Source organism: Panicum virgatum, chromosome 5K (genome assembly GCF_016808335.1).
Source record: "Panicum virgatum strain AP13 chromosome 5K, P.virgatum_v5, whole genome shotgun sequence".
In the NCBI taxonomy this organism is placed as follows: domain Eukaryota; kingdom Viridiplantae; phylum Streptophyta; class Magnoliopsida; order Poales; family Poaceae; genus Panicum; species Panicum virgatum.
In genome coordinates this window covers 55,594,331-55,621,098 of record NC_053140.1, presented here as the reverse complement: position 1 = coordinate 55,621,098, position 26,768 = coordinate 55,594,331, and the positions used below count along the sequence as shown (strand labels likewise).

The following is a 26,768-nucleotide window of genomic DNA, read 5'->3' as shown; positions in this document are numbered from 1 at the left end:
TTTGTCCTGCGCTATCTTGTTTTTGTAACTATATTAAATGTATTGTTGTTGAATAGTTTGCTTGGTGCATTCTTGGTTATCACCACTGTTGTTCTAAATCTTGGAAGAGTTCCATTCGACTGCAATTGGATTATTGTTCAGTTGAGATCATACTAGTCCCCCATTTTCCTTTGACATGCTCATACTCTTCTTTTCTTAACTATGTAATATTCTGCTATAGGTTTTACATGGGTTCTCCAATTCAGAAATCTTGTCTTGGATGCCTGTTACTGATAGCTCATCATTAGCCTACTAAGATTCAAGGAGCATTCAGAATTGTAGAAATTAATTCCATTTGGATTGTTCGTAAGAAGATATTATTTTCAATTTATCATACCTGACACTCGATCTTAATATGGTTCCTCGCCCATTCTCAACTGTCTCATAATATGAATCTGTAGCAGAGTACAATAATTCTGCCCCCATGGGAACTAGTGGGGCTGTTGAGTGTTGACCAAAGTCCAAGCATGGATATCTTTGGAATCAAGATGCAGATTGGCTTATTCCTGGGGACTAATAGCTTCATAGGTTTACAGGCTGATGCTGAAATCCTAGACGTTTCATATTTTGAAAAAGGCTACTTCTGCTTTTCGTTTCTTTCTACCAATACGAAAGGCGTATGACATGTTTGAGGTCCCTGTGTTTGATCGCTGCAGGCTGACCCATCAGTAGCTGGTAGTTTCTTGGGGCCATTCAGATGTCTCTTTCCTAGCATTGTTAGGCTTCAGCCACTCATGTGCGTATGGCTGATATGCTTAGCGAGTTCGAAGGACTGAGCGAAACGGCGCGTTTACAAACGAAGCCACGGTTCTTGCTAAGGTAGCCGATCTATGAAAGACTGCAGCTATATGTGCGGCGAAGGTAACAAAATATTCCCTCCGTTTCAAATTATAAATCATTTCAAGAATTTTGGAGAGTCAAACCATCTTAAAATTTGACTAAAATTATAGAGAGAAATATAAAGATTTATAATATCAAATAGGTGCATTATAAAAATATAGCTAACAAAGAATCTAATGATACTTAATTGGTATCATAAATGTTATTATCTTGTCATATAAATTTGATCAAATTTGAAAAATTTTGACTCTTTAAATTTTTTAGAATGACTTATAATTTAAAACGGAGAGAGCAGTACAAATTGGTCTGGTGCCCCGCTGGTGCGCCTCCTCCTGCTGCTGCTTGCTCCACATTCCGACATTGCCATGTGATGGCCGAACAGGACTCGTGCCAAGAACTGGCCTTGATTCCTTTTACCAAGCCCTGCCCTTCTTTCTGATCAAGTGATCGTGAACTATTCTGCACAGTAAAGTTATTAAGTTTACCCTTCTTGGTGAGGCTTAGCATACCGTGTTCTCTGACCTTGATGCGGTGACATTAGTTTTTACTGAGGACAGGTGTCGACAGGCTGATCCTGCAGGCTGCAGGCGCAACTGTTCTTTATTTGCAAAAACTTAAGCACCGCGACAGGTTCATCACATTTTGGTGGCTGGCCACTGACTGTTGCAAAACTAAAAGACAGATCGGTCTCAGCGGATCACTGGCGGTTGCACGCTGAAATGAAAATACTAGAGCTTTTTAATTGGGAGGGCCACAGCAGAAAATGGGCTCTGTCGGAGGTCTCCAGATCGGCATAAAATCGCCTCGGTCACTCCTGTCTGCTACTCTGCTTCACCGTTACATCGTAGACCGACCAGGTAAATGAGCTCTGCAGAAACACCGTAGAATCTTGCTCTGTAACTTTGGGGACTTTACAGTGACCGCTTGCTTGCTGGTTGCTGCTTTGTTTGGTGCAATTACCGTTTCCTCTTTTAACCTCAGTTAGTTGATAGTACTTGACACCAAGAATTCCTAATCTCCCATCCCCATCCTTATTTTTTTAGGGGAAAAAAAAATCTCTCCAATAGTTTTCCATTCAAATTTTCCATCTTCTAACAATTGGCAAACTGAGCTCTCTTATGCGTAAATATACGCACACTATCGTTCCTCCCGATCGCCCCTTCCTGCCGGGTTTTTCATTGCAGTCTTCTTCTTCCCCGTGCGCAGGTGCAGCTCGTGCCGATCCCCTCGCCGGCATGCCGGGCACGCTTCTCATGCAGAAGTCGTCGCTGCGCGTCCTCTCTATGCGCGGCCCGACGCCGGCGCCGAGGACGCCGCCGAACGTCCCGCTTGCCCTCCCGCCGGCCGGCCGTCGTTGCACAGCCTGAAACACCACCCTGTTCTCCTGCTGGTCCAGTAGCACCACCGCGAGAAGAAAAATCACCACACCGCATGCTGCAATGCTGCTCCCCATCGCTATGCGCACCCTGCACACGAACCAAACTGCCGCCACTTCTTCCCGCATCGATTTCGACTGCCACGGTGCATCACCAACGCAAGAGGTAAAACAGAACCCTCTCGTCATTCTCTTGCTTTCCCCCTAAATTTCAAGCTCTATCATGCCCTAAATCACCGACAATCTTATTTGCAAGAAGTGGCTGTCTGCCAGCCATGTCCGCCAACCAAGAAAGTTTATCGTAGAATTATCCTTGTGAGACCACAACTTCTCATTTTTTGGGATAAAAATAGAGAATTATTGGAGGTGGACTCTTTTTTAACTTCCCATACCTATTTGGAGAGTTGGCAAACAACAAATTTTGAGGAGAAAATATTAGAAACTCTTGGAAATGGTCTAACACTGTTTTTTTTGGGAGACCAATAGTCGAGATCCGTTTTTGGAGTTCGTTTCGTTTCAGAGGTGTCATTTTCTGCGTCACCCGTATTATTTCTATAGGACAATCTCTGAGCACTGCTGATGCAGCCTCGCTGTGCTATGCCTCTCCCCCATCTTCCTCGTGAGAATTTTAAAGGGAAGCGCCCAGCAGCAGCCTCCTCTCGCTGCCCATGCTCCTAGCTGCTAGTAGTCTCTTGCGCTACCCTGCACAGAGAGCTCGAGGCACAGCAAGCTGCGTGCGAGCGAGCGAGCGAGTGCAATGCAGGTGGACTTGGAGAGCCTGGTGTGCGGCGTGTCGGGCGCCGGCGCCGGGGACAGGAAGGTGTCGTGCGAGACTGTCATCGCGGGGGGCAGCGGGGACGCGTCGCCGCCGCGGATGCCGCCGCCGGACCCGGACTTCCCGCCCGACTCGATAACCATCCCCATCGGCGACGAGGCGGCGTTCGCGGACCTCAACCCGATATACGAACGGGACGACTCCACCAAGGGCAGCACCAACCCCAAGTTCGCGGCCGCCGTCGTGGCCAACCCCATCGCGGCCAAGACGCGATCCAACTCCACGCGCGTCGCCGGCGCCCCGCCCGCAGCGGCAGGCACCACGTTCTTCGGCCTCCCCGCCAAGATCCGCCCGCCCTTCTCCCGCCGCCGGCCGTCGCAGGGCCGGATCTTGGCCGACAAGCGCTCCGGCGGCGGCGGCACAAGCAGCCGTGGCGACGGCGAGGTGGAGCCGCGGTCGCCCAAGGTGTCGTGCATTGGCAAGGTCCTGTCCGACCGGGAGCGCCACGGACGCCGCGGGCGCCGCCGCCGCGGGTGGTGGCACGGCGTGGCGGCCATGTTCCGGTGCGACGGCTGCGGCTGCGGTCGCGTAACCGGACCCGGCGGCGCGTCCAGGAAGATGGCGTTGGAGGACGACGACGACGGGGACGAGCTGCAGCCGGGCATTGCCGGAATGCGGAGGTTCAAGTCCGGGCGAAGAGCCGCTTCGTGGGGAGAGGAGGCCCTTGCGGCGGCGGCGGCGGCGGCCGGCGATGGCGAGGAGATGGAGAAGCCCGACAGCCAGGACGCTGAGCAGTGGTCCCGGCGGCCGGTAAATTAGGTTGTGGGGGCTAGCGAGGGCGGGAAACGCTTGGACCCGGGAGACTGCCGCCGCTGGGCCCCGCTGTAAGTGACCGCCGTGTGGCTGCCGATAGGTGAGCCACGAGCTGGCCGCCGTATCGTCCGTCAGCGAGGGGATGGGCTTCGGTTGGCCGATGGCGATCGGAGGCTGGCTGGCCTAGAACTGCGAGTTTTTGGATTTCGGTGGATTGTTTCTGCTTGGAATTTTGCACCCTGTTTTGGAAGAGCTTGCTTGTCGAAACTTGAATCAATGATCGGTGTACGCTGTACAGCAAATAACACGAGCGCACAATGCGCTCGGCTATTCGCGTGTCTTCCTCCTCTTCTTCCACCGCAACTGTTCTTCATAGATGAGACTTGACACTGACACTATGTTCAGGTTCATTTCTCTTCCCTAGTGATCGTGTGAGTCATGTAAAATCATCTCGTACGTGCTCACAGAATCATGGGCCAGCTGCTGGTGTTAACAACTCATACAGTCAGGGCCTGCTTCAGGCACCGTTTAGTTTGCAAAAAGTTGGCGAAAAGTTAATGTAATATGTTTCGTTATTACTTGACAAATAATATTTAATTATAAACTAATTAGGTTTAAAAGATTCATCTCGTGCTAATCAGTTAGACTGTGTAATTAGTTATTTTTTCAACTACATTTAATACTTTGTGTATGTGTCAAAAGATTTAATGTGACGGGTACTCTAGGAAAAATTTTGGAAACTAAACGGGGCTTGTGTTGCCCGAATCCGCACCCGTGCGGAAACGTACAGCACCTACCAGTCTATGGCACCTACCCATGTTGCCGTAGCGTGGGCACCAAGGTCGGCGAGTGCACGGTACCGGCTTCACCGCTTGAGGTATTCTTGATCTTGATCGGTGATGGCTGATGCCTTGTAGCCGCCGCACGGACGCACCACGCCACACTTGGCCTGCCACGGTATCTAGGCGGCCGGCCACCTATGGACTTTCTCAAATCTGAAAATCTGAAATCGCGACATGTATAATGCACGGTCCGTGCAAATCGATGCTTCACTGTCCAGACTTTTATTTTTCTATTCTACCGTGGAGGCGCAGGTGTTTGCGCTAGGTGACGAGTCGTAGCAAAATTTTGTTGTCCTCGTCTCCGTTTCGAAACAAGACCATTTCCCTCACGTTTCTTGAGAAACATGTTTTCCCGTGAACAAAGTTCTTACTTTCTAAACTCTTGGAATGAATCTTTTCGCTGATGCGATCCTGGCTAGTAGAGCACATTTGAATCTAGTTGAAGTGCACGTTCCTTTACTAAACAGACCGTTGTTTTTCTTGAAAGGTTGGTTTGTCTGATACAATCATACAAGAGCCCAGGATTTGGCCCTGGGTGTAACACAAATTTTGGATCCAATGGCGACGCAACCACAAGGTTGCTGGGCCGTGTTGCTCTTTCATTCATTGATCCAAACAACAGGAAGTTTTCTTTCCTTTGCGTATACGAACTATTCTGAGCTGCAATTTCTCTGCCGATATAGTAGAAATGTATTGGCTCTAAAAAAAAAGTAAAAATGTATTGCCAGTAGTTTGTGATGCTCGCAACGAATCAGTACACAAAACAAGCTCAACAACGAAAAGAAAAATCCGTCAGTGCTGTGCTACTTAACAACATTGCTGCTCATGTAACAGGCAGACACATTGTCGCAGAAGACCACCGTTCCCTTCGTGAGGGTGCAGTCGAGTTCTCCAAGAAGTTGGCGCAGCCACGTGCATTCGGCCACCGCGTTGGCCACACCACGGTACTCCGCTTCCGCGCTGGAGCGAGAGACCGTTGTTTGTCGCTTCGAGGACCAGGACACCATGGCGTCGCTGAGAAAGATGTAGAATCCAGAGGTGGATCGGCGTGTGTCAGGACAACCCACCCAGTCGGCGTCGGAGTAGGCAACCAGATCAAGCTTGGTGGAGGGGAGCAGATGCAAACCAAGAGCACAGGTACCACGGACGTACCGGAGGATCCGTTTCACCAGTGCTTGATGATCGGTGGTCGGCGCATGCATGTAGAGACAAGCTTGTTGCACTGCATACTGGATATCCGGCCGCGTCATCGTGAGGTACTGAAGAGCACCAACAATGCTGCGGTAGGAGGACGCGTCGTCAGGCGACAGCGCGGCGCCTGAGGTAGCTGAGAGCTTGCCGGCGGTGTCGATTGGAGTGGCGCACGGTCGGCAGTCTTGCATCCCAAACCGTTCCAGGAGGTCGATCGCGTACTGGTGTTGATGAAGAAAGAAACCAGATGGTGAGCGTTGGACCTGGATGCCGAGGAAGTAGTGGAGGGAGCCCATGTCCTTCAGCTTGAACTCGGCGTTGATGTTGTCGATGACCCGTCGGAGTAGTGTCGAGGACGACGCGGTGAGCACGATGTCGTCCACGTACAGCAGGATGTAGGTACACTCGTCGCCGCGACGAAGAACGAAGAGCGAGCTGTCGGACCGTGTGGGGCGGAAGCCGAGCTCGCCGAGGAAACCTGCAAAGCGTGTGTACCAGGCACGCGGAGCTTGTTTGAGCCCGTAGAGGCTCTTGTTGAGCTTGCACACTTTGTCCTGCAGGATTTGTCGACGAAGCCGGCTGCCTGCCGGGCGTAGATGGTCTCGTCAAGGACGCCATGAAGAAAGGCGTTGTTGACGTCGAGCTGGTGCACAGGCCAGCCACGGGACGCGGCAAGCGTGAGCACAACGCGAATGGTTGCAAACTTCACGACCGGGCAGTATGTCTCATCATAATCGATGCCGGCACGTTGAGTGAAGCCGCGGACCACCCATCTTGCCTTGTAGCGATCGAGGCTCCCGTCGTCGTTGTACTTCACGCGGAATATCCACTTGCCTCTCACGACATGGGCACCGGCGGGCCGAGGAACCAGCTCCCAAGTTTGATTAGCCTGGAGGGCATCAAACTCGGCCTGCATGGCCGCACGCCAGTTGGGATCTTTGAGCGCGGCGTGAACGGTGTTCGGAATGGGAGACACCGCTGTGGTGGTGGAGACGCCAGCGTAGCGCGGATTGGGCTTGAACGTGCCGACACGAGAACGTGTAGTCATCGGGTGCAGGCCCATGGCTCGATCGACAACTGGTGGAGTCGAGGCGCGCGGCACTACCGATGGCGACGGAGCCGGTGAGTTGTGGACGAGGCGCGCGGACTCTGGAGCCGGGGACGACGTGGAGTCGCCTGGATCACTCGGCGAAGCTGGCGACCGAGTCACACGCCTAGACGTTGCACCAGACTCAGAGGTCCGATGCGTGCGTCTAGATGGCCCGGCAGTTTCGGGATCGGTGGGTGACGCGGGCGGCGTGGAGTTGGGCGTCGAGGCAGCGCGTCGTTCGGCGGCGGCTGGAGGAGGAACGGCCGGAGTCGAGTCGAGAGCTGGGTCCGGCCGCCACGGATCATAGCCTGCGGCATCGGGCGGTGCCGAAGCTGTGTGCGACCGGAACGAGAAGACGTGCTCGTCGAAGTACACGTGCCTGGAGATGATGACCCGTCGTGTCGCGAGGTCGTAGCAACGGTAGCCGCGGTGATCCTGAGCATAACCAAGAAAGACACAGGCAGTCGAGCGCGGAGCAAGTTTGTTCGCGCTCGTTGCTGTAGTGTTAGGATAACATAGACACCCAAACACTCGCAGAACCGAGTAGTCTGGAGCACGGCCGTGGAGCAGATGGAACGGAGTGTCCAAAGCTTTTGGCTTGCAGGGACGACAATTCAGTAGGAAGGTGGAGGCGTGTAGAGCCTCGACCCAGAACTGAGGAGGCAGACCGGCATGAAGAAGGAGAACGTGAACACCATCGTTGATGGTGTGGAGAATGCGCTCAGCCTTTCCATTTTGAGGAGAGGTGTATGGGCAGGTGAGGCGAAGAACGATGCCGTGTGAGGAGTAGAAGGAGCGGAGCACCGTGTTGTCGAATCCACGCCCATTGTCGGTTTGGATGGCACAGATAGAATGGTCAAACTGGGTTTTGACAAAGGAGTGAAATTGCTTGATGGTTTGAGCTACGTCAGACTTGTGTCGTAGAGGAAATGTCCAAACAAAGTGGGTGAAATCATCAAGCATCGCAAGATAAAACTGGTTGCCAGGGAAGCTGGCTACCGGTGATGTCCAAACATCGCAATACATGAGTTTGAACGGAGCTGTTGATCTAGACACAGTGTTTTGGAAAGGTAAACGCACATGTTTGCCAATACGACAGGCATGGCAGGTGTGTGATAGATCTTTATTACAACTGAAGGATGATGAATTTAACAAACGAAGAAATGCTTCCCTGCCGGGATGACCAAGCCGTTGATGCCAAAGATCGGCTGTTATTGTGGTGAGGCAGTGAGATGAAGTAGACAACGGCCGGAGAGGATAGAGATCACCGGTGCTGTCACTGCGGAGTATCACTGACTTCGTTGCGACATCCTTGACAGAGAAACCAAACTTGTCAAATTCAATGGTGATAGGATTGTCACGAGTGAGTGCACGAACAGAGACGAGATTCTTAATTAGATGAGGAGAAACAAGAATGTTGTTAAGAAGTTGAGGAATGTGGAGTACTCTATCCTGCTTGTGATGAGTGAATTGTCAACCGTGCAGTGTAATCGTGCGCTTGGTCTTTGGTTGCAAGTACACGGGCGTCGAGTGTCGACGGTGAGCTGCCGTGGAGGTGCTGTGGCCGATGGACCGTGCAGTGGACGGCGATGAAGGGCAGCCGGGACCGGAGCTCGAGCCGGGCGGCAGCTGTGGCGTCCACTCCGGGATTGAGGGCGCAAGCGGCGATGGAAGGCAGGTTTCTTGGTTTGCGCCACAAAACCAAGGAGGCGGACGGCGGTTGAAGACGCCAAGTCGTGGAGGCACGGGCGTCGGTCTCGGGACTGACGGAGGCGACGGGCGTCGACGGCGTCTAGGGCCTCGCTGCGGGCAAGGAGGTGACGGGCGGCGTCTAGGGCCGTCAGAAGGCCGAGGCGGAACGGCGTCTAGGGCCACGGCGTGGAGACAGGAATCTTCCCGCGCGTGAAGTTTTGGCGGTTTTCTCAAAACCGGCCACCTACCCGGGTTTCGCGGACCTTCCAAAACTGCGAACCGGATCTTCATCGACATGGCGGCATCGCGGAGAAGAGTTCAATTCGAAGAAAGAATCTCCGCCGTCGGATGAGATCGTGTACATATTTTCGGTTTTGCCCCTACGGGCGTTTTAGTGTCTAGTTTGAGTCGAGGGTATTTTGGACCCCTGCGTGGGCACCTTCAATACCCCTCACCCTCTCTTCTCTCTCCTTGCGCCTGGCACCCTGAAGACTAGAGCACCTCCCGCTCGTCTCCCAGGCGCCCTCCTCTCCTCCTCTCTGTTCCTCCTCCCTCTGTTCTCTAGAGTAGGTTTGGAACCATGGAGTTTTGAGTTTTTGTACTGAGATTGATCGGGAAAGGAGGCCCAATCCTCCTTGTGCCCTCCGGGGTTTTGAATTCAATTCAATCTCGTACCATTTGTGCTTTGTTTTGGATGAATTCGATTTTCCTTTGACGAATCTTGAGCACGAGATGACGAGTGGTTTTCGGATGATCGAGTGACTCTTTGTAGTGATTCTAATACATCTAACCTAGTGCTAATCCATCTGGAATCATGAGTTCACTTGAATCGAAGTTCTTGACGTTCTAAAGAAAACCCCCGTTTTGCTCGGAATTCTTCGATTCCTCCCAAACCATTGAGTGATTCGTCGATTCCTTCCGTGGACATGTTCACAAGTCCGTTGTGATCAGGCCTACAAAATTTGAGCTCCTTTGGACTTGATTTGATCCTCTAATCATCGAAATTTCCAAAGGTCACGGGCTGGAAAAATGTTTCTGGACTCTGTTTTTCCTATCACCGGATGAACCGACGCTTTGAAGTTGTATGCGTCGGATCAACCGGTGAGTAGGTTTTTCGCACGTTAGGGTTTTCTGCTCTTCGCTTGGTTGCACCGGTGCATTAGCTCCACGTGCATCGGATCAACCGGTGATACTTATTTGCGGTGCTGCTTTGAGCGTTTAACCGGCGTATTGGAGTTTCTTAACGTCGGTTCATCTGGTGCTCTGCTTGGTCCTTTTGTTGCCTCTCTAGACAACTGCACCGGCGTTTTAGATTTGCTTATGTCGGTTTAACCGGTGCATGTTCAGTCAGTTTTGGTGTTTCTCTGGACAACTGCACCGACGCTAAGCTCCGATTTTGCCAGATCATCCGGTGTGTAACACCGGTTGAACCGACGCTGTTCAAACCCATCCGTCGGATCAACCGGTGCTCACTTTTTCTCTGCTGCCAGCTCTGCTCATCGGTTGAACCGACGCTGTTCAAATCTGTGCGACGGATCAACCGGTGAGGTATACCGTGCTGTTTCTTGCGCTGTTTCTTCGCGTATGCTTCCGCGTTACTTCTCGCTTGTTCCTAGGGCTGTTTTGTGTTAGTGTAGCTCCTTTATAGCTACTCAACACTTCACCTAGGACTTGAGGGTTAGGTGCAAACTTGGGACCTCACGCCGAGCTTTCGATTGCGAGAATTTTCAATCGGCTCCCATTCACCCCCATCTGGTCGCCTTTTCGGTCCCTCAGAAGTAAAGGAGAGGTGGTGGAGACAGAAGTCGAACCAGTGTGAGTAATGGGCAGGGAGGACCCATTGCCCACAATGATTCGGGAAGAGGATGAATGGGGTTGGAGGGAAGAGATGTTACCCGAGCGGCCGAGCCAAACGCCATGTGTGATGAGGCACCGGTGTCAAGGAACTAGTCACCACCAGAGCCGGACTGCTGGAGAGACAAGTTCGTCAGGGCGGCGAGAAGCTGGGGATCCAGTGGTGACGTCGCAGCGGTGGGCGCCGCATTGGTGGCCACATGTGCCTGCGGAGTTGGTGGGCGAGGGCCGAGGATGCCCGCACCGGAGCGCTACTGAGGGGAAAGGGCCAGGCCTGAACCATGCCTGTCCACGGATTGACTGTGGGGAAGAAGCCGGTCGGCGCTGGTGCAGGCATAGAGGAGGAAGTCGAAGCAGAAGAGATCTACTTCTTCTTCTTCTTCTTGGAAGAGGACGAGGCCGGCGCCGGTGGGCGGGAGTTGTTGCCGGAGGAGCCGCCCGTGGTGCCAGTTGTTGGAGACTGGCCACTGGAGTTGGCCTAAGCGAAGAGGGCAGCGGCCGCTTGCATCTTTGCCTGAGCGATGCGGTGTTCCTCAAGTTGAAGCATGGAACGTGTCTTGTGGAACGACGGCAGCTTCTTGCGATAGGTGATGTGGGGAATGGCGTGATGAAGGCGAGGGTTCAGGCCGCGGACAATGTTGTGGACGAGCTCCTTGTCAGGTACTGGTGAACCGAGACCGGCAAGGCGATCCGCCATCTTCTTCATGCTGGTGCAGTAGTTGAGGACGGATTGATCACCCTGGACAAGACTCCGGAACTCGGCGCCGAGGTAGACCGCTCGAGTGGAGCTGTTGTCACGGAAGAGGTTGCGAACACCATGCCAAAGAGAGTAGGCGGTGTCCTCGTCGCTGGAGACGACGGAGAGCAGATCGGAGGCGATACGGTTGTAGAACCATGACACGATGGCGCATTCGTTTTACACCCAATCGTCGTCGCCCTGCGGGGTGGAGCCGTCGACGTGATCGGCAAGGCCATACTGGCCAAACACGTCCAAGAAGCACGTGCCCAGGCCGTGTAGTTGGCCTCATTGAGGTCGAGGACGATGGGAACGCGCGACTGAATGTTGATGCCGTGAACAATCGATGGAGCAGCGGGCGTGGTGGTGTAGCGAAGGCCATTGTGGACAGGGGACGCGCCGCCGGAGTCAGAGTCCGACGAGGAGGAGGAGGAGCTCATGGCGGCGGCGCAGGAGAGGGAGAGGTGGGCAGCGGAAGAATAGGATCAGAGATCGCCTGATACCATGTAAGCGGAAGGGAGAACGGGATTGCAGCAACTGACTTGCATTGATTACTGCTTGGTGTATAAATACATGGACATGAAGAATGGGTCAGCAACTAACTGAACTAGCTACAAGTTAGGAGAGCCACGTTGGAACGTGGCCTGTACATCATCGCTAACAGCCTCGACGGCTCTCGGTGGTTTGCTGGTCCGTTCAGGCGGCGCCCTCACCGGACGGAATTGAAGGGACCAGCACCAGGCACCAGCCGCGCTCAACTGATGAACGGACCTGAACAAACGGGGCGCCATCCGTCTGTGGCAGGCGGACACGACGAGCACGCTCGCCGGACGTCACATGGTTCACCGGAAGCTAATCGCCAAAGTGTCGCGGCCTGGACGCGACCTGTTACCTACTTGGATAGGAAATCGGTATTTCTGTTAGAGGGTGTTTAGTTAGTGAAAATTTTTTGTTTAAAGATCACATCGATTGTTGGACTAAATGTCGGGAGGGTTTTTCGGACACTAATTAAAAAACTAATTTCAGAACTCGCTTGGAAACCGCGAGACGAATCTTTTAAGGTCTTTGACCGCATCATTAGCACATGTGGGTTGCTGTAGCATTTATGGCTAATCACGCACTAATTAGGCTCAAAAGATTCGTCTCATCGTGTACATTCAAACTGTGCAATTAGTTTTGTTGTTTAACTATATTTAATATTTCATACATGTGTTCAAAGAGAAGACAAAAAATTTTACCAAAAATTTTTGGGAACTAAACGGCCCCATGGAGCCTGGTGTTTTTGTAACCTTTGTTTTCGGATAAAACTGCGTCAGCAGATGGGGGAGGAAATTGAGATGAGTTCGGCGTCAGTTACCTCGCTGTTAGCGACAGCAATGCACCCGGCGCCGGCAGTGATGGGTGGCGATGACAACTCAGGCAGGCCGGTTGCGTCAGTCGGAAGGGAAGCCGCCAATGATCTGCGCGCCTTTCCCTCTGGGTGGTACGTGTGGAGGAAGCTTGTCAGAGGAATAATGCGGCGAGCAGGACAACCACCACCGTCGGAAACGTTATCTACAAGCCACCTCAAAGATAAGCAAATCTTCTTCGTCGTCAGTGCCAGAAACCAGATCGAGAGACGATTGTTGCTGGGTTTGGTGTAACGAATATGGCACCATTTATGCCATTTCGAGTGATTTTGGTAATCGTATGACAACATAATTAATGAGACTAATGATTTTGTTAAGTAAACATTTCTAAATCCTAGGGATGAAGTAAAAAGGCCATGCAAAGTAAAACACGAAGAAAGAACTCAAATAAACGTTGAATTAGACGAGTTCTACTGAAATCAGTAGCACCGGAAGAACCGATACCTATAGCATCGGTGCATCCAATGGTTGTCGGAAGATCCGACGGCCTGGCTTTGGCACAAGCATGTGCGCCTCTGGAGATCAAGTGAAGAAAGAAGCGAAACACCGGATGAACCGACGGTGTCAAGAGAGGCATCGGTGCATCCAACGTACTATGTTCCAGAGACGTTGTCAAGCGTGCAGCAGCCAAGCTTTCAGCACCGGTTGAACCGGTGGTGCGTCGGTGCAATAACGTCAGCAAGAGCAACGGCTATCTGCAGATCAAGTGTCACCGGAAGAACCGACGCCTAAGCATCGGTTCAACCGATGGTCTCTGAAGGTGCTGCGCTCGTGTCAGAGAAGCCAATGGCTAGTTCAGAGCGCAGAGTGACCGGAAGAACCGATGCCCTTTGGTCGGATGTTCCGATGCTTACGCAGAAAACTGGCCAATGGCTAGTAACGGCTCTCTTGAGTTGGTGGCCTATATATATGTGTTCCCCGGTCATTTGAAATTTGCTGGAGTTGCTGAACATCCCACACACACCTAAGAACATCTCCAAGCCATCCAAGAGCATAAAGATCAAATCCTTAGTCCTTAGCACAAGCTTTGTGAGTGTTAGTGCAAAGTTAGCTCTTGAGTGAGTGATCAAGCAAGATTTAGATCCTTGTGCTATGGTTCTAGAGTGAACCATTCTTGTATCTTGGTGCGCCGGCCATCTTTGGAGCTTTAGTGGCTCGCCGGCAAGTTAACGACCCTCCGGCTTGGTGTGGAGCGGCGTCGACGACATTGTGCGGGGGGCGGAGAACCCTCCTTCGTGGGCAATCTCCCTGAGTGAAGATCGGGATCAAGGTGACCGTGATTGTGTTCACGGAAGAGACTTGATTGCCGGGAAGCGATACTCTTCGTGAGTGCTTCAACAATGTGGACGTAGGGGCGCCTTTGTGGCAAACCGAACCACGGGATAAATCCTCGTGTTAAGAGTTCGCTTCCTCTCATCCCTCTCTTTAAGCTTCCGCATTTCTTATTGCAACTTGTATGTCTTTACTTTCTTAGTGTAGGATCTTGCTAGGATTGACTATAGGTTGTAAAACTCTTTTGGGATGAGAGTTACACACTAAGGTGAATCATAGTTGCACATCAAGATAGCTTGTTTTAGTTTAAGTTTTGTGCAAACTAGTTGGAGCCATAGGTTAAGGTTTTAATTGTGCCTAATTCACCCCCTCCTCTCTTAGGCTAGAGCACCCGATCGCTTTCATTTTGACATCCAGCTGCCCCCTTTCAGTTCCAGTTGCAGCCTGCCTGGCACAATACTGGAATCATCAGGCAGTTTTGAAAATCATAGGGTACGCGGCTAAAATGTTTGGGTTCGTCCTTCCGGTCAAAGCCCGAGAATGGCCGCGCTTTCCTCGATGCCCCGGCCACACCGACCAAGATCACTTTTAGAGGTTTCCACATCTCGATAGGTGTGTGAACAATGAGGAAAATGTCACTTTTTCGAGATCGTTGCTGGGGAAGTTCCCAAAAATTTTTTGGGGAAGTTACTGTAGCACTTTTTCAATCGAAGATTAGGACTAAATGTGATTTAATTATAAAACTAATTACATGGATGGACGGGAAATCGCGAGACGAATCTATTAAGCCTAATTAATTCGTCATTAGAGGTTGGTTACTGTAGCACAACATTGTCTAATCATTGCATAATTAGGTTCGTTAGATTCGTCTCACGATTTTGCCCGGGGGTTGTGGAATGGGTTTTGTTAATTATCCACATTTAATACTCTAAATTAGTGGTCAAACATTATAAGTTATTGTATTGGGTGAAAATTTTTGGGAACTAAACGGCCGTAAGGGAAAAGAGGAGAGCTTTTCGGGCAGTCTCACTTTCATGCCAAATTTCCGAATCCAGGCCTACCCCATGGTTGAATTGAAATGCGTGTTTTTCGTGTACAAGATTACAAGGTATCACTGGCTAACACTAGGACTGTAGGAGTATTACAATTGCTTGCAGCAGCAATAATAGTATCACACGCTCTGTCAAAAATGTTGTGCTTACCGCCAATTTGGACGAGGAGGAGAACATGGACGTGTAGTACGGGTTCAGCGACCCGCCGCCGGAGCCGGAGCCGGCGTTGATCGCGTAGACCGGCGAGCCGTTGGGGTAGAACAGCCCGTAGTTCCGTTCCGACGCCGGCCCCGGCTTCATGTCCTCGTTGAACAGCGCGAACACGTACACGTCGATGGGCACGTTGGGCTTGAGCGGCGTCCCCTGGTTCATGGCGATCCTCTGCATCAGGTTGCCGTTGTACGCCGCGGCGTTCTGCACAGTGGCGCCGGTCTCGTCGTCGTCGCCCTTGGACGGCCACCCGGTCTCGGAGATCCTGACGCCCACGTCCGTGTGCCCCATGGCCTTCATCGCCGCGTACACGGCGTCGATCTGGGCGTAGAGCATGTTGTCGTAGCTGAGGTTGGTGTTGGGGTCGCGCACGCCCGGGTTGGGCTCGAACAGCACGTACGGCAGCGACACGCTGCCGGGGTTGGCCTTGTAGGCGAAGAACGGGTAGGCGTTGATGAGGAACGGCGAGCCCGTCTGGCCGTGGAAGTCGAGGATGGGCTGGATGTACTCGGCGAGGTCCTCCCGGAACGCGCCCGACGACGGCGGGAAGCTGGTGGCGAGCACGTTCACGGAGTGCGCCGACGACACGGTGACCTGGGTGCCGAGGCCCAGGTCGCCGAGCGCGGCGTAGACGGCCTTCATGGCGGGGAGGAGGCTGGACATCATGACGGTATCGTTGCTGGAGAAGACCTCGTTGCCGACGGTGACGCAGGTGATGCGCGTGGCCGGGATGTAGGGCTGCACGTGCGTGGCCACCCACTGGCGCGCCGCGGCGGGGCTGGCGGCCATGGTCTGCAGGTTCTCGTTGCCCACGGCGATGATGAACTCGACGCCGGTGTTGGCGAAGGCCGTCAGCACCCTGGGGTCCGCGTCGTAGAGCTTCACCTTGTTCACGTTCATCGACTGGAGGAGCCCCGCCACCCGCGTCGGGTCCGGCAGGTCGTTGGCGATCTGCCCGTAGTTGATCCCGAACTTCTGCTGCGCCGACACTGCGGGGAACACACGCCGAGCTCAGCACTCAGTAATCGCGCACTAATTGCTGATGATTTTTTTAATCAACGGAATTGAATTTCCTTTGCAGACAGACCCATGAAAACTTTAGGTACCAAGTCGCTTTCGTGATGAAACGGCAGAAAATAATCACTCGAAAAAAAAAGAGAGAGCGTGCCTATACTATACCTAATCAATAATGTATGCAAGCGAATGGGATGATCATAGCTAGAGCATGGGTCACTGCAGAAGCGTGAGGTTTCATCAGGAAACAAATGATCATACGATAGGCCAGCAGCGTTAAGCACACTCCCGTATCATCGGCAGAATGGGTGCGCAGAGTTGAGTCAGCCAGCAATTTGGCTCAATTGATCGCGAGGAAATGACCTCGCAGATGTTTGCTAATACAATTCTAGCCCGTCTTGCTGGATCTCAGGCCTCCATGCTCCGGTTCATAGCAGCTTCTTTTCTTTTTGAACAGACATAGCAGCAGCTTCTTTCAGTGTCGCCCTTGCAGGAAATTCTGATCTTTCTATTTCTTCTTTCCACTTTTTCTCAATATAGGGGATTGATGTTGAAAAAACTACTCCAAAAAATTGATTTTCCATCTCCTTTTTCCCTTTATTTTTTCTCAATCCCTAATAATTTCTCTCCAATCCAAGGGGAGACATCGCATCTCCCTTTCTATATAGAAAGGGGGGAAATCAATCTACTGAAATACTTCTTTCATATATATTAAAATTGAGAAAGATGATTTCTCTATACAGTGGAAAAGAGGAAAGAAGAAAATCAATATGTTGGAATTGCTCTTTATCTCTATCCATATTCGGAGAGCGAGACGTGGGACCAGTAGAGCATCGTGCCCAGGACCTCGAAAGAGCGAGACATAGCACAGACGTACGGGCACCAATCCACAGCAATGGCGGCAAAAGCAGAGCACGAGCAAGAAGAGGCAGAACCGATCGACAGCGATACAAACAGGGGGAGCGAACGGGCGGCGAAGCCGCCAGCCGGCGACCGAGTTACCTGAGACGAGCAAGACGGCGAGCCCGAGAGCCAGGGATAGCAGCCGGAGCGAGGAGGCGCGGTGGCGGAGCCCCATTTCCGCTTCGCCTCCTCCTCCTCCCTCGTCTGTTGTTCCTCGCCGGTACGGGTGGAAGGTATTTGGTTACGCTCGCATTTAAGTGCGGTATAGCCTCCTACCCCCGGCGGCCTCGCCGGGGCCCTCCGGTTTTATTCTCCCCGGTGACGGCGGCTCCCCGCGCCCCCGTCAGTAAAAATTCGTTTTACCCGCGCAGGGGCAGGGAGGGAAGAAATATCTTTGCCTCCGTGCTCAGGTCGGCGGCAAGCCCCAGACCCCCCAGTGCGTCACCACCGCCTCTCCGGCACGTGCACTTTACGCTTCCTGCGCCTGCCCACTCACCTCTGCTGCCGTGCTTACATTCCCCGCCGCGGCCGCCGAGAGTATGATTTTGCCACGGCCCGGCACGCTCTGAACGGCCGGGCGTTTGGGATTTTCCACAGCGGCTGCTGCTGACCGTTCCGTGCGCCCACTATCCACAGTTCGTGCATACGTGTGTGGTGCCACGGCTGGTCATTTCTCTCGTGTCTTTGACAAGCATGTTTCATGTGCGACTTGCAGTAGGATTAGACGCTGACGGTTTGACAAAAAAAAAATCCCTGTTCAGTCTCTGTTTTCTCTTTTTTTTTCGGAGGAGATATTTTCCCCGTGTGCAGCAGAAAACTGTTCTCTTCCGTTCAGGGGTTTTCAGCAGTTTGCACGTCACTGAGGCTGATTTGAGGAAGTGACTGAATTGAGTTGGGCTGCTGCTGAGAAGTGCTGGTTCCCTTGGCGGGACACGGGAAGAGGGATCATCTCTCCTCTGTTCACACTGTCTGTACTTGGCCGTTCTCTGGAGCAGTCTGAACTCTGAAGAGAACAGAGGCGGTGTGGAGTTTTGGGCGGCCGTCTTTGCTTATTTTAACAGGAAGCGCCTCTGCAGGGTACCTGAAGAACGCGCCAGCATCGTAATCCGGCGATCATGCCTCCCCCAAGTTCCCACGGATGCTACGCCTCTCTGCTGAATTAACAAAGCGAGGAGGCACGGATCGGGTGGAACTTGACGTGCCAATGTGTCACCCGGCGGATTGTATAGTACGAGTAGCTCGCCTCATAGCGTCGGTTTGTCGCCTATGGATGATTGAGCCGAAAATAGCTTGGTGGTTCTGAATATTCTTCAGGCTTTGCAGCGCCGTGGGACTGTGCGTGTTCACTGAAACGATGCCACCAGCAGACCTACCGAATTCAGCAGGTCCCGGTCGGGTAGTGTGGAGCCGTGGGCTGGACCACACGGGATAGCGGTTTTCTCCTTCCGTGTGAGACAATCGCAAGCCATTGCCGACCTAAAGAGCCCTATCGGTATTGGGATGTTCAATCAGTGGAGGAGAGCTGTATTAGGCTTCAGGTTCTCACTTCTCAGAGTCATGCAGGCGCCGTGTGTGGAAGAAGAACAGGTGTGCAACCATATGTTCATATCCCAAATATAACATTGATTTCTGCAGGTGCGTGTTGCGTCTGGCTACGTTACAGCACACAGCCCATCATGCACGAAAATGCGTCCAGAAATAACTAATCATTCTCCTTCCGTGATAAGCTACGTCTAATCCTAAGGTTTATTGATCATATCCATTCCTTTTCCACTCTGTTCACATCTCTGTCATCCATCCTGCAGACTTCAGGATGCAAAAGTGCTCAAGCCTCAATCCTGCTTTGCGTTCCTTGTTGTTCACGTATGTTTCTTCTGATGATGTAAGGCTACCAATGATGATGGTTTAGACAAAACTCGTGCGTTGTCTCAAAAAAAACGTCAATGGTGCGTCATTTGACAGCCGGAGGAAAGCTGGAACACTTTTCGATTATGTTGGGAAGTCCGAAGCCCAATTCCAGCACCTACTCCCAAAAGAAAGAAAAAAAAAAGATCGCCGATCAAACCCTGCTTTGTGTATCAAGTGACTAGTGACAATCCCAATAACAGCAGCACACCCTTTTCCGGCAACAACTGATATGAAGAGGGAGCGATGCTTTCTTTGCCAAGCTCTCAAGTTCTGAAGTTCACGCTAGCTGAAGACGAGATTTTGATAGGATTTCTCTGTAACGCTAACCGGGCGCCTGATCTTGAACCTGACGGAAACAGAAATAAACAGCGCCACGGAAAAAGACCAAAAGGGTGTGGAGGTAGCCACCGGCCCACCGCCGTGGGCCCGACACACACCGCCACACGTGCCGAGAGGCGAGCGCTTTTCGTTGCCCTGTCGGAGGCGGGCCCGGGCGCACGCTGGACCCACGACTGGGCGCTGACCAAAACATCAGATGCCTCCACGTCAGCCGGTCAAACAAGCTGTAACCGAGGGGTAAAATCTGGCAGGCTTCCATGATCGCACGTGACGTGAGGGAGCAGGGCAGGATCGCAGCAGCCAGCAGCAGAGCAATGCATGCACCTGGCCTGGTGGGTTCAGACGACGGAGCTTTCGCCGGCTGGCTCGCGCGGTTTTACCCGGACTCAGGCTTTCTCCAACAAACAATGCAAAAGACGGCGCAAGCGTATAAATGGCTCCTCCGGGACACTGTAGCACCACGCAATGGTCTCCAACAAACGACGCATACGAAGAGTGCATTTTGCCTCAGAGGAGAGAGACGAACAAAAAATGAATAGCCTCTCTCCTCTATGCATCTGGCCGCAGAGCGACGGCTGTTTTCCGCAACGAGTAGGAAGAGGTGCTTGCCCCAAGGTTGTACCGTGCGCTGATGCGGCGACACGCGGGCGACCCAACGGCGGCGACCTCGTCGGAGGAAAGCAGAGGAAGAAGGTAACAGCCCCATCCCTCCCCCCTTCTCCATCGCTCGTGGCTTGGTTGGGGCATTTTTCATGGGCTGTAGGAGCGATCTGGATCTCCCAAATCTGATTGCAGTTATTGGGGGCGGGTCTACAACGATATTGGGATTTGATGGAGATTTTTAGGTAGGTTACCATGGAGTTTTTCACATGTAGATCCACAAGTTTGGGCAGGGATCTGAGGTCTCGATGTTCTTGATTTTTCATTTTTTTTCTAAAACCAGCACAAACTGTTTAGTCTAGCATACGGCGGTAAGTATGGACCTGTTTCGGTAGATCGTTTGCTTTCACCAGAAATCTGAGATTAACGCCACTTTCATTCAGGATTTAGTATTGTATTGGTGGTAAATACTACATTAAGTAGATCTGCATTTTCCATGTGTCTAGAATGCTATGCATTGATATAACTGAATGTTTTGGCAAGGATGGAGAACCACCATACAGAGTTGGTTGATCCATCATCACAGGACACAACGTTCTTCCCCAACGACCAATGGGCTTATCGGCTGGTGGCAAGTATTAACCAGCAACTCCCTAACTCTCAAGTAAAACCTGCAGGTCTTGTATGTTATATGGTTCTGTTTGTAAGCTTAACTGATCATGGGAATTAACATACAGCTTATATATTTTGCATCCAGGTTGGGAATTCCTCAGAACTGATCGGAGATCCTAGTTTGGCCCCAAATGGCGAGGAGGTTGTTCATCACACAAGATTAGGTAATGGCATGTTAACAGAAGCAGTTGCGACTGAACAAACCTCACCAGAAATATGTCAAGTCCCAAAGGGCAAGCGAGTGTCTAGACGAGGAGGTAGCTTCACAAAAGAAGAGGACGCCATAATCTGCTCTGCATTTATGAACATGCTCAAGTACCTCCATGCCATAGCTGCAAGTTGCAAGGTCGGCACTTGAGTCTTCAGTCGAATTCAGATTGCACACACATTGCTTCCGTGAAAACGAATACTTACTGCAACTCGCGAATCTCCTATGCCCACCTCGGCACAACCGAAGAGGATCGGAAGCCGCACTGGTAGTGGTCACTCCGGCCGTCCGGCGACTGCGGAACGTGATGCGGCGGCGGCCACAGCCTGACCTGGGGAGCTACCAAAGTGGAGAAAGCGTGGGGAATGGAAACCCTTGCGTGAAAATGCCCGGGAAGTAAACTGTCGGACGGAGAGACATTTCATTTTGCGTTGGCTGTTGGAGATACAATTTTTTTGCGTGCCCTATGCAACTACTGTACACGAGCCATCTATTCAAATGCCTATCCAAAAATGGCTATGTTGTTGGAGAAAGCCTCATTTGATGCGAGGAGTCGGCTGTCCCCCGTGGTGTTTGAACCTTGAAAGCAATCAGGACCTTATCATGAACAGAAAGATCTCCGATCGCCGGGTCCGGCCAAGGAAAATGCACAGCTGTTGAAGTTGATTTGGGGGTCAATCATGCGGGTGTCACAATCATGTTAATAGGGTTGTTTAGACCTTATCTTATGAAGCTTTGTCAACGTAGCTGATTGAGGCTACCAAAGCTGATTTAGCCTTCCAAACGATGGTCGATGGTCGATGGTTGATTGATACGGTACTGGCCTTTCTTATCCGCTGCATAGATTCTAGCACACAGTTTAAAATTGAACCCCACGAAGCAACGTAGTAGGTCACACCAGTTTTTCTTGAGTTAATTGGATTCATGCCATTACAATTATCCGAGTTCAGTGATATGCCATTATTATTCGTCATATTTGAACCGTGCCATTACAATTTCAAAACTCCTCGAAACATGCAATTACATACCCCTTCGATGTGTCTCAAACTTTATGGATCAAAATACTCCCAGGCTTCTTCTTCCTCTCATCCCCTCCCTCTTTCCTCTCTCCATGGCAGATCCCCTTCGCGCGGCGGCGACCATGGGCGAGCCGGTCGGCACCCACAGCACCACCGTGGCTGACGCCTTCCCCTTCTCCTCGGAGGCGCCCGACAAGCTACACGCCTGCTCCTTCATCGTCTTCCCCGCGCCAACATGCCGGACTCATGCTACTGCCGGTGATCCTCAGCCCACGCCTGGTCGTCGTGGAGGAACGACCCGCGCAGCGCTGGCCTGCCCCGTTGCCTGCGAAACCGCCAGGGCGAGCCTCCTATCGGGCAGCAGGCGTGCAGCCGCGCCGCGCCCTGCCGCGTCGATCCTCCAGCCGCCTGAGCGCGTGCACCGCTGCCCCCCGGATCCTCGACAAGTCGCGTGGCCGATGGGGACAGGGGCGGCGGCAACGGAGGGGATCTGCCATGGAAAGAGGGAGGGGATGAGAGGAAGAAGAAGGTTAGGGGTATTTTGGTCCATAAAGTTTGAGAAACACATCGAAGGGGTATGTAATGACATGTGTCGATGAGTTTTGAAATTGTAATGGCACGGTGTTATCGCCATAAATTAACAGGATTAATTTATGGGCCGAGAGCAATATGGGCTTAAAGCAGAAGATTGAAGAAGGCTTGTAAATCGGCTCCTGCGTGAGCATTTGGGCCACATGGGCCATGTATCTTTAGATTTAGTTTAAGATTAGAGATAGAGTCCGATCGGGACAAGATTAGTTTAGATTGTTTCCCAAGTCTCCGGACTATAAATATGTACCCTATGTTATTCATGAAAAAAAGAACGTCATCACGTCTCGCAAAACAACAATCTCGGTGCATCGCCACCCCTAATCTTAGGGTTTCATCCAAGTAAGTGCCATGCTGCCCTGATCGCTTCTCGCGATCAGGGCAGCGTTGTTCTTGCTTTTACCTTGGTATTACTCGTACTGAAGCGTTTTTTATGGCGAGTAGTACTAGTTATCTCGATGTTCGTAGCATGGCTTTTAGTAGATCTGTTGTGCTTTGTTGCTTATCATCTACGAATATCATGTTGTCTTTACGCGATCATGTCATCGTCTTATGCTAGCTCTTGTTGCATAGAGTTAGCTGCGTAAAGGCAACACCCTGCTTCTTTTACGTCTAGTAGATCTAATCTGTTATGGTTTGCTCTTATCTCTAAGAGTTGGCGTAATATCTGTTAGATTAAGCCTTGCAAACGGGTTGGATGATCCGGTGGTGTACTAGATGCTTTATCTTAGCCTTAATAGGGATTGTTCCGGGAATCGGCTCTTGCTAGTTCTTAGGCCTCTGTTTTGGGTTATGGGTTATGGTTTAGTTATCTGTTACGTTGATTAGGCCCAGTCACGTGTAGGATGTTCCGATCTAGCAGTGAATCTTTTATCATCGTGGATTAGATTAATTAAATTTAATTGAAGCAGCTTTACAGTTATTCGCTTTATTTATCAATATCCGGATGTAAACAGATCCAATCTGACACCGGGACTCGATCGGCTCCTTAAAGCCGATGCAAGAGTCGTCCCGGGGAGCCGACCACGGCTCGGACTTACGTTTCCACGTGTTTGTGTATGCAGGCTAATCGTTGCAAGCACGTTCGCACCTTCCTGATCGGGTATAGGTCAGGTGGCATGCTCTGCGTCTTCATAAGCCGCGGCGTGTGCTGGAATTGCGGGCCGTCGACGAGGGAGCAGTGCCTGCCAGCGCCCCGGCAACCTCCCGGCTCTTCGTGTTGCCTGTCGCTGCTCGCCGGTGGGTTTCGACCGACAACACACGGTTCAAATATGATGAATAGGAATGGCATATTAGTGAACTCGGATAATTGTAATGGCATGAATCCAATTAACCCGTCTTTCTTTCATTTCTTTTTCTATCTTTTCTCTCTGTTTTCGTTTTTGGAGACACTGACACAACGCCACACCTGGGCGTTTTTCTTTGGGCCGAAAACCTAGCGAAGTTGTAATAAAGGTCTACTAAATCTTGTTGGGCCCCATTCAAAAAAAAATCTTGTTGGCCCGGGCCCAATCTTCCTAGTGATTAGATGCTTCCCGGCCCAGACAGGCCCGTCCGTCAAACAATTTAGGAAAGCAATTGATCCGTGCTGGTAGCAAACGTACACAAGCGATTCTGAACTTTCTTTAGTTGCGTCCATCTTGCAATGATCACGTATGAACAGACAGCGTACTCTACATAGTAACGTTCAACAAACACACTGATCATCGACACAGGTACAACTGAAGAACCTCATAATCCCTGATCTGAACATAAGGTGTTCAACCACGTACGCACTGCAACAGGACTCGCAGCACCAACAATCCGTCTAGTGCACTTCCTCCTCCTTGTCACCTTGTGGGTGTAGATGACGCAGTCGGCCTTGGGGTAGGCGACGCAGGTGAGCACGTAGCCCTCGGCCATCTGCGCGTCGTCCAGGAACGAGCCCTCCGGCTGGTCCACCTCCCCGGACGCCAGCTTCCCCGCGCACGTCGAGCACGACCCGGCGCGGCACGAGAAGGGCAGCTCCATCCCGGCGTCCAGGATGTAGTTGTCCTCGGGCACCTCCAGCTCGCTCTCCGACCCGTCCGGCCCCACCAGCTTCACCTTGTGCGCGGCCGCCGCCGCCGCCCTGAACCGCCTCGAGACGGCCCGCGCGCGCGAGGCCCGGCGGCGCGATGCGCGGGGCGGCAGCGCCGGTCCTGGTCAGCGGGGAGAAGGCCCGGCACCGCATGGCGCCCGGCGGTGCGGGGACGGAGCACATTGCTGGAGCAGCAGCCGCCGCCATACTTGAGAGTTTCAGATCCTTCCCGGAGAGACCTTGCTGACGATGTCTGCAAACAAGATCGGAAATTTGACAATTTACAGAGGATAGGAAGAAAATAAGGGTGCGGTGGGAATCAATCAACGCTTACCAGTTTTTACCTCCTCGACACGATGCCTGGTGAGTGGTGAGCGAGCGCACGGGCACAAGAGTTCCAAGGCAACCAGAGGAGCGGTGACACGAGCTCTGCACGTTACGGTATTTAAAAGCAAGGCTGAGTGCTACTAGATGCTGTGAGCAGCACGCCTGAACCAGAAGCAACCTGGCTTCATTCAACTTGGCCGATGCCGATCCATGGCCTTGGGAAACGGCCATTGGTGGCGAGGCGAAGGTGCTGGGGGAAAGTAGAACGCCCGCATCAGAAAGTGTTCCACAGGTGTCGCGCAGGTTCGCAAGGTGCAGTGCAGACTTTGGAGGTATTGCCTTGCCTGGTCGCTTACTCTCGGCTCGATCGGCTTGTTTCGTTGCCGCGCGTCCCCTGGAGCGGCCAGGGGGCCAGAAGCTGGGGGTTGCAGCGGTGGGTGCAGTCGGCACTCGGCACCGAGGAACTAGGCATACGCGACATGTTGCGGCCGCGCTAACGGAACACTGTACGTAAGATCGGTGGCCCTGTGCCATGCCGCCACAGAGCAGATGATGCCTTCTTTAGCGCTGACACGCTGCATGCCACGAGCAGCCGGCTATCCATGAAAGCCAAGCCAAAGGCCTCAGTACACGTCCAGAAACGCTGCAGACTTGCAGTATGTTGTGGTCACAACAATGTTGCTCACAGTTCACTGAATCAGTGGAGATGGTACATGCCAAAGCACATCATAGAGATCTCTAGAGCCAAGACACATGCTCTTTCATACCCATCACTGCACGATCCCGCACGGCCCACGCACATGGACGCATGTGCACCACACACGCCCGAGAGCCGACACGCCACGAGCCTTAGCTCACACTTGGGATTTGACCGCGTCGCTGTACCCGGTGAGCCCGTCGTAGAACCTCGACCACAGCATGATGCCCCCGTACTTGGTGGAGTTCCTGACCACGGGGAGCACCTGCGACACCAGGTCGCTCGTCGGCACGAACCCGCTGCCGGCGGCCTGGGGCGCGGCCGGGAGCCCCAGGAACACCCGCCCCGCCCTGATCGACGCCCACTGCGCCCACGCGCGCGCCAGGCCGCCCACGCCGGCGCTCGCGCTGTACTGGCACGGCGGGTTGTTGTAGAACTGCACCCACACGTAGTCGAACAGCCCCGTGCCCCGCGACGCGTCCGGGAACGGGCACTGCGGCGCCGCGGCGAGGTACACCGGCCGGCGCCCCCGCCGGGAGTAGGACTTGAGGGACCGGGCCAGGTCCTCCCAGTACAGGCTCCCGCCGACCTCGATGTCGAAGTCGATCCCGTCGAGGACCGCGTCGCCGAGGGGCCTGGAGCTGGACGCGCCGCCGAGGTAGTTGTTCCAGAGGTAGGCGGCGACCTGCCTGGCGTCGGCCGGGGACGACATGCCGTAGCTGCCGACGCCGCCGCCGATGGAGAGCAGGACCTTGATGCCCCGGCTCTGGCACGACTTGATGTCGGCGCCCACGCCCGTGCAGCCGTTGGTGGCCGGGTTGCAGTGGCCCGCCAGGTTGAGCACCGGCGTCTGCCCCTTGCCGAACGTGGTGAGGAAGGCCACGTTGACGAACTTGTAGTTGCCGGTGGCGCACGTCTCCGCCAGCGTGCCCTCGTTGCCGTTCTGGCCCCAGTAGATGGCGATGTCGCCGGGCGCGCTCCGCGGCTAGCCCCGCCAGCGCGAGCGCCGCGACCAGCAGCATTGCCGGAAAAGATCTCGCCATCTTCTTCCTCGAGTTCTTGGTATGCAGTGTAACGCCCTGCCTCGCAGACAGTCCGTTTGGGACGGCGGACGGTCCGCGACGGCCCTATTTCAACCACTCCGAGGCCGAGGTTCGTCGGTCGCCGCCACATGCCGACCGTCGAGCTCGTCCCTGGCCATCCCATACGCCGCATTGAAGGCGTGCACATCCCCTTCACCCACC

At 52.9% G+C, this 26,768-nt stretch overlaps 3 protein-coding genes and 2 pseudogenes across 3 annotated transcripts; 2 read left to right on the top strand and 3 right to left on the bottom strand.

Annotated features, from left to right (window-relative positions):
- Window positions 1-2,084: 2,084 nt before the first annotated feature.
- LOC120708752 lies at window positions 2,085-4,187 on the top strand. Its single transcript, XM_039994150.1, has one exon. The coding sequence runs from the start codon at window positions 3,012-3,014 to the stop codon at window positions 3,846-3,848; it is 837 nt and encodes a 278-aa protein (XP_039850084.1). The 5' UTR covers window positions 2,085-3,011; the 3' UTR covers window positions 3,849-4,187.
- Window positions 4,188-14,958: 10,771 nt separating this feature from the next.
- On the bottom strand, window positions 14,959-17,536 carry LOC120708750 (glucan endo-1,3-beta-glucosidase 14-like). Its single transcript, XM_039994148.1, has 2 exons — window positions 17,207-17,536; window positions 14,959-16,179 (listed from the first exon to the last, which is right to left on the bottom strand). The coding sequence occupies exons 1-2, from the start codon at window positions 17,280-17,282 to the stop codon at window positions 15,053-15,055; spliced, it is 1,203 nt and encodes a 400-aa protein (XP_039850082.1). The 5' UTR covers window positions 17,283-17,536; the 3' UTR covers window positions 14,959-15,052.
- Window positions 17,537-19,818: 2,282 nt separating this feature from the next.
- On the top strand, window positions 19,819-21,382 carry LOC120708751. The gene is made up of 3 exons (XM_039994149.1): window positions 19,819-20,047; window positions 20,498-20,618; window positions 20,712-21,382. Exons 1-3 carry the CDS (start codon window positions 19,986-19,988, stop codon window positions 20,982-20,984), a joined length of 456 nt encoding a protein of 151 aa, XP_039850083.1. The 5' UTR covers window positions 19,819-19,985; the 3' UTR covers window positions 20,985-21,382.
- A 2,671-nt stretch (window positions 21,383-24,053) lies between these two features.
- Window positions 24,054-24,827, bottom strand: LOC120708748 (annotated as a pseudogene).
- A 687-nt stretch (window positions 24,828-25,514) lies between these two features.
- Window positions 25,515-26,567, bottom strand: LOC120708747 (annotated as a pseudogene).
- Between the last annotated feature and the right edge of the window lie 201 nt (window positions 26,568-26,768).

Excerpts from the sequence above, each read along its gene's own strand:
- LOC120708752 (XM_039994150.1), top strand. The coding sequence starts at position 3,012 with ATGCAGGTGGACTTGGAGAGCCTGGTGTGCGGCGTGTCGGGCGCCGGC.
- LOC120708750 (XM_039994148.1), bottom strand. The coding sequence starts at position 17,282 with ATGGGGCTCCGCCACCGCGCCTCCTCGCTCCGGCTGCTATCCCTGGCT. Across the intron at positions 16,180-17,206 it reads CGCCGTCTTGCTCGTCTCAG|TGTCGGCGCAGCAGAAGTTC; the intron begins GTAACTCGGTCG and ends TGTTCCCCGCAG.
- LOC120708751 (XM_039994149.1), top strand. The coding sequence starts at position 19,986 with ATGCGGCGACACGCGGGCGACCCAACGGCGGCGACCTCGTCGGAGGAA. Across the intron at positions 20,048-20,497 it reads GAGGAAAGCAGAGGAAGAAG|GATGGAGAACCACCATACAG; the intron begins GTAACAGCCCCA and ends TGTTTTGGCAAG. Across the intron at positions 20,619-20,711 it reads AGCAACTCCCTAACTCTCAA|GTTGGGAATTCCTCAGAACT; the intron begins GTAAAACCTGCA and ends TTTTGCATCCAG.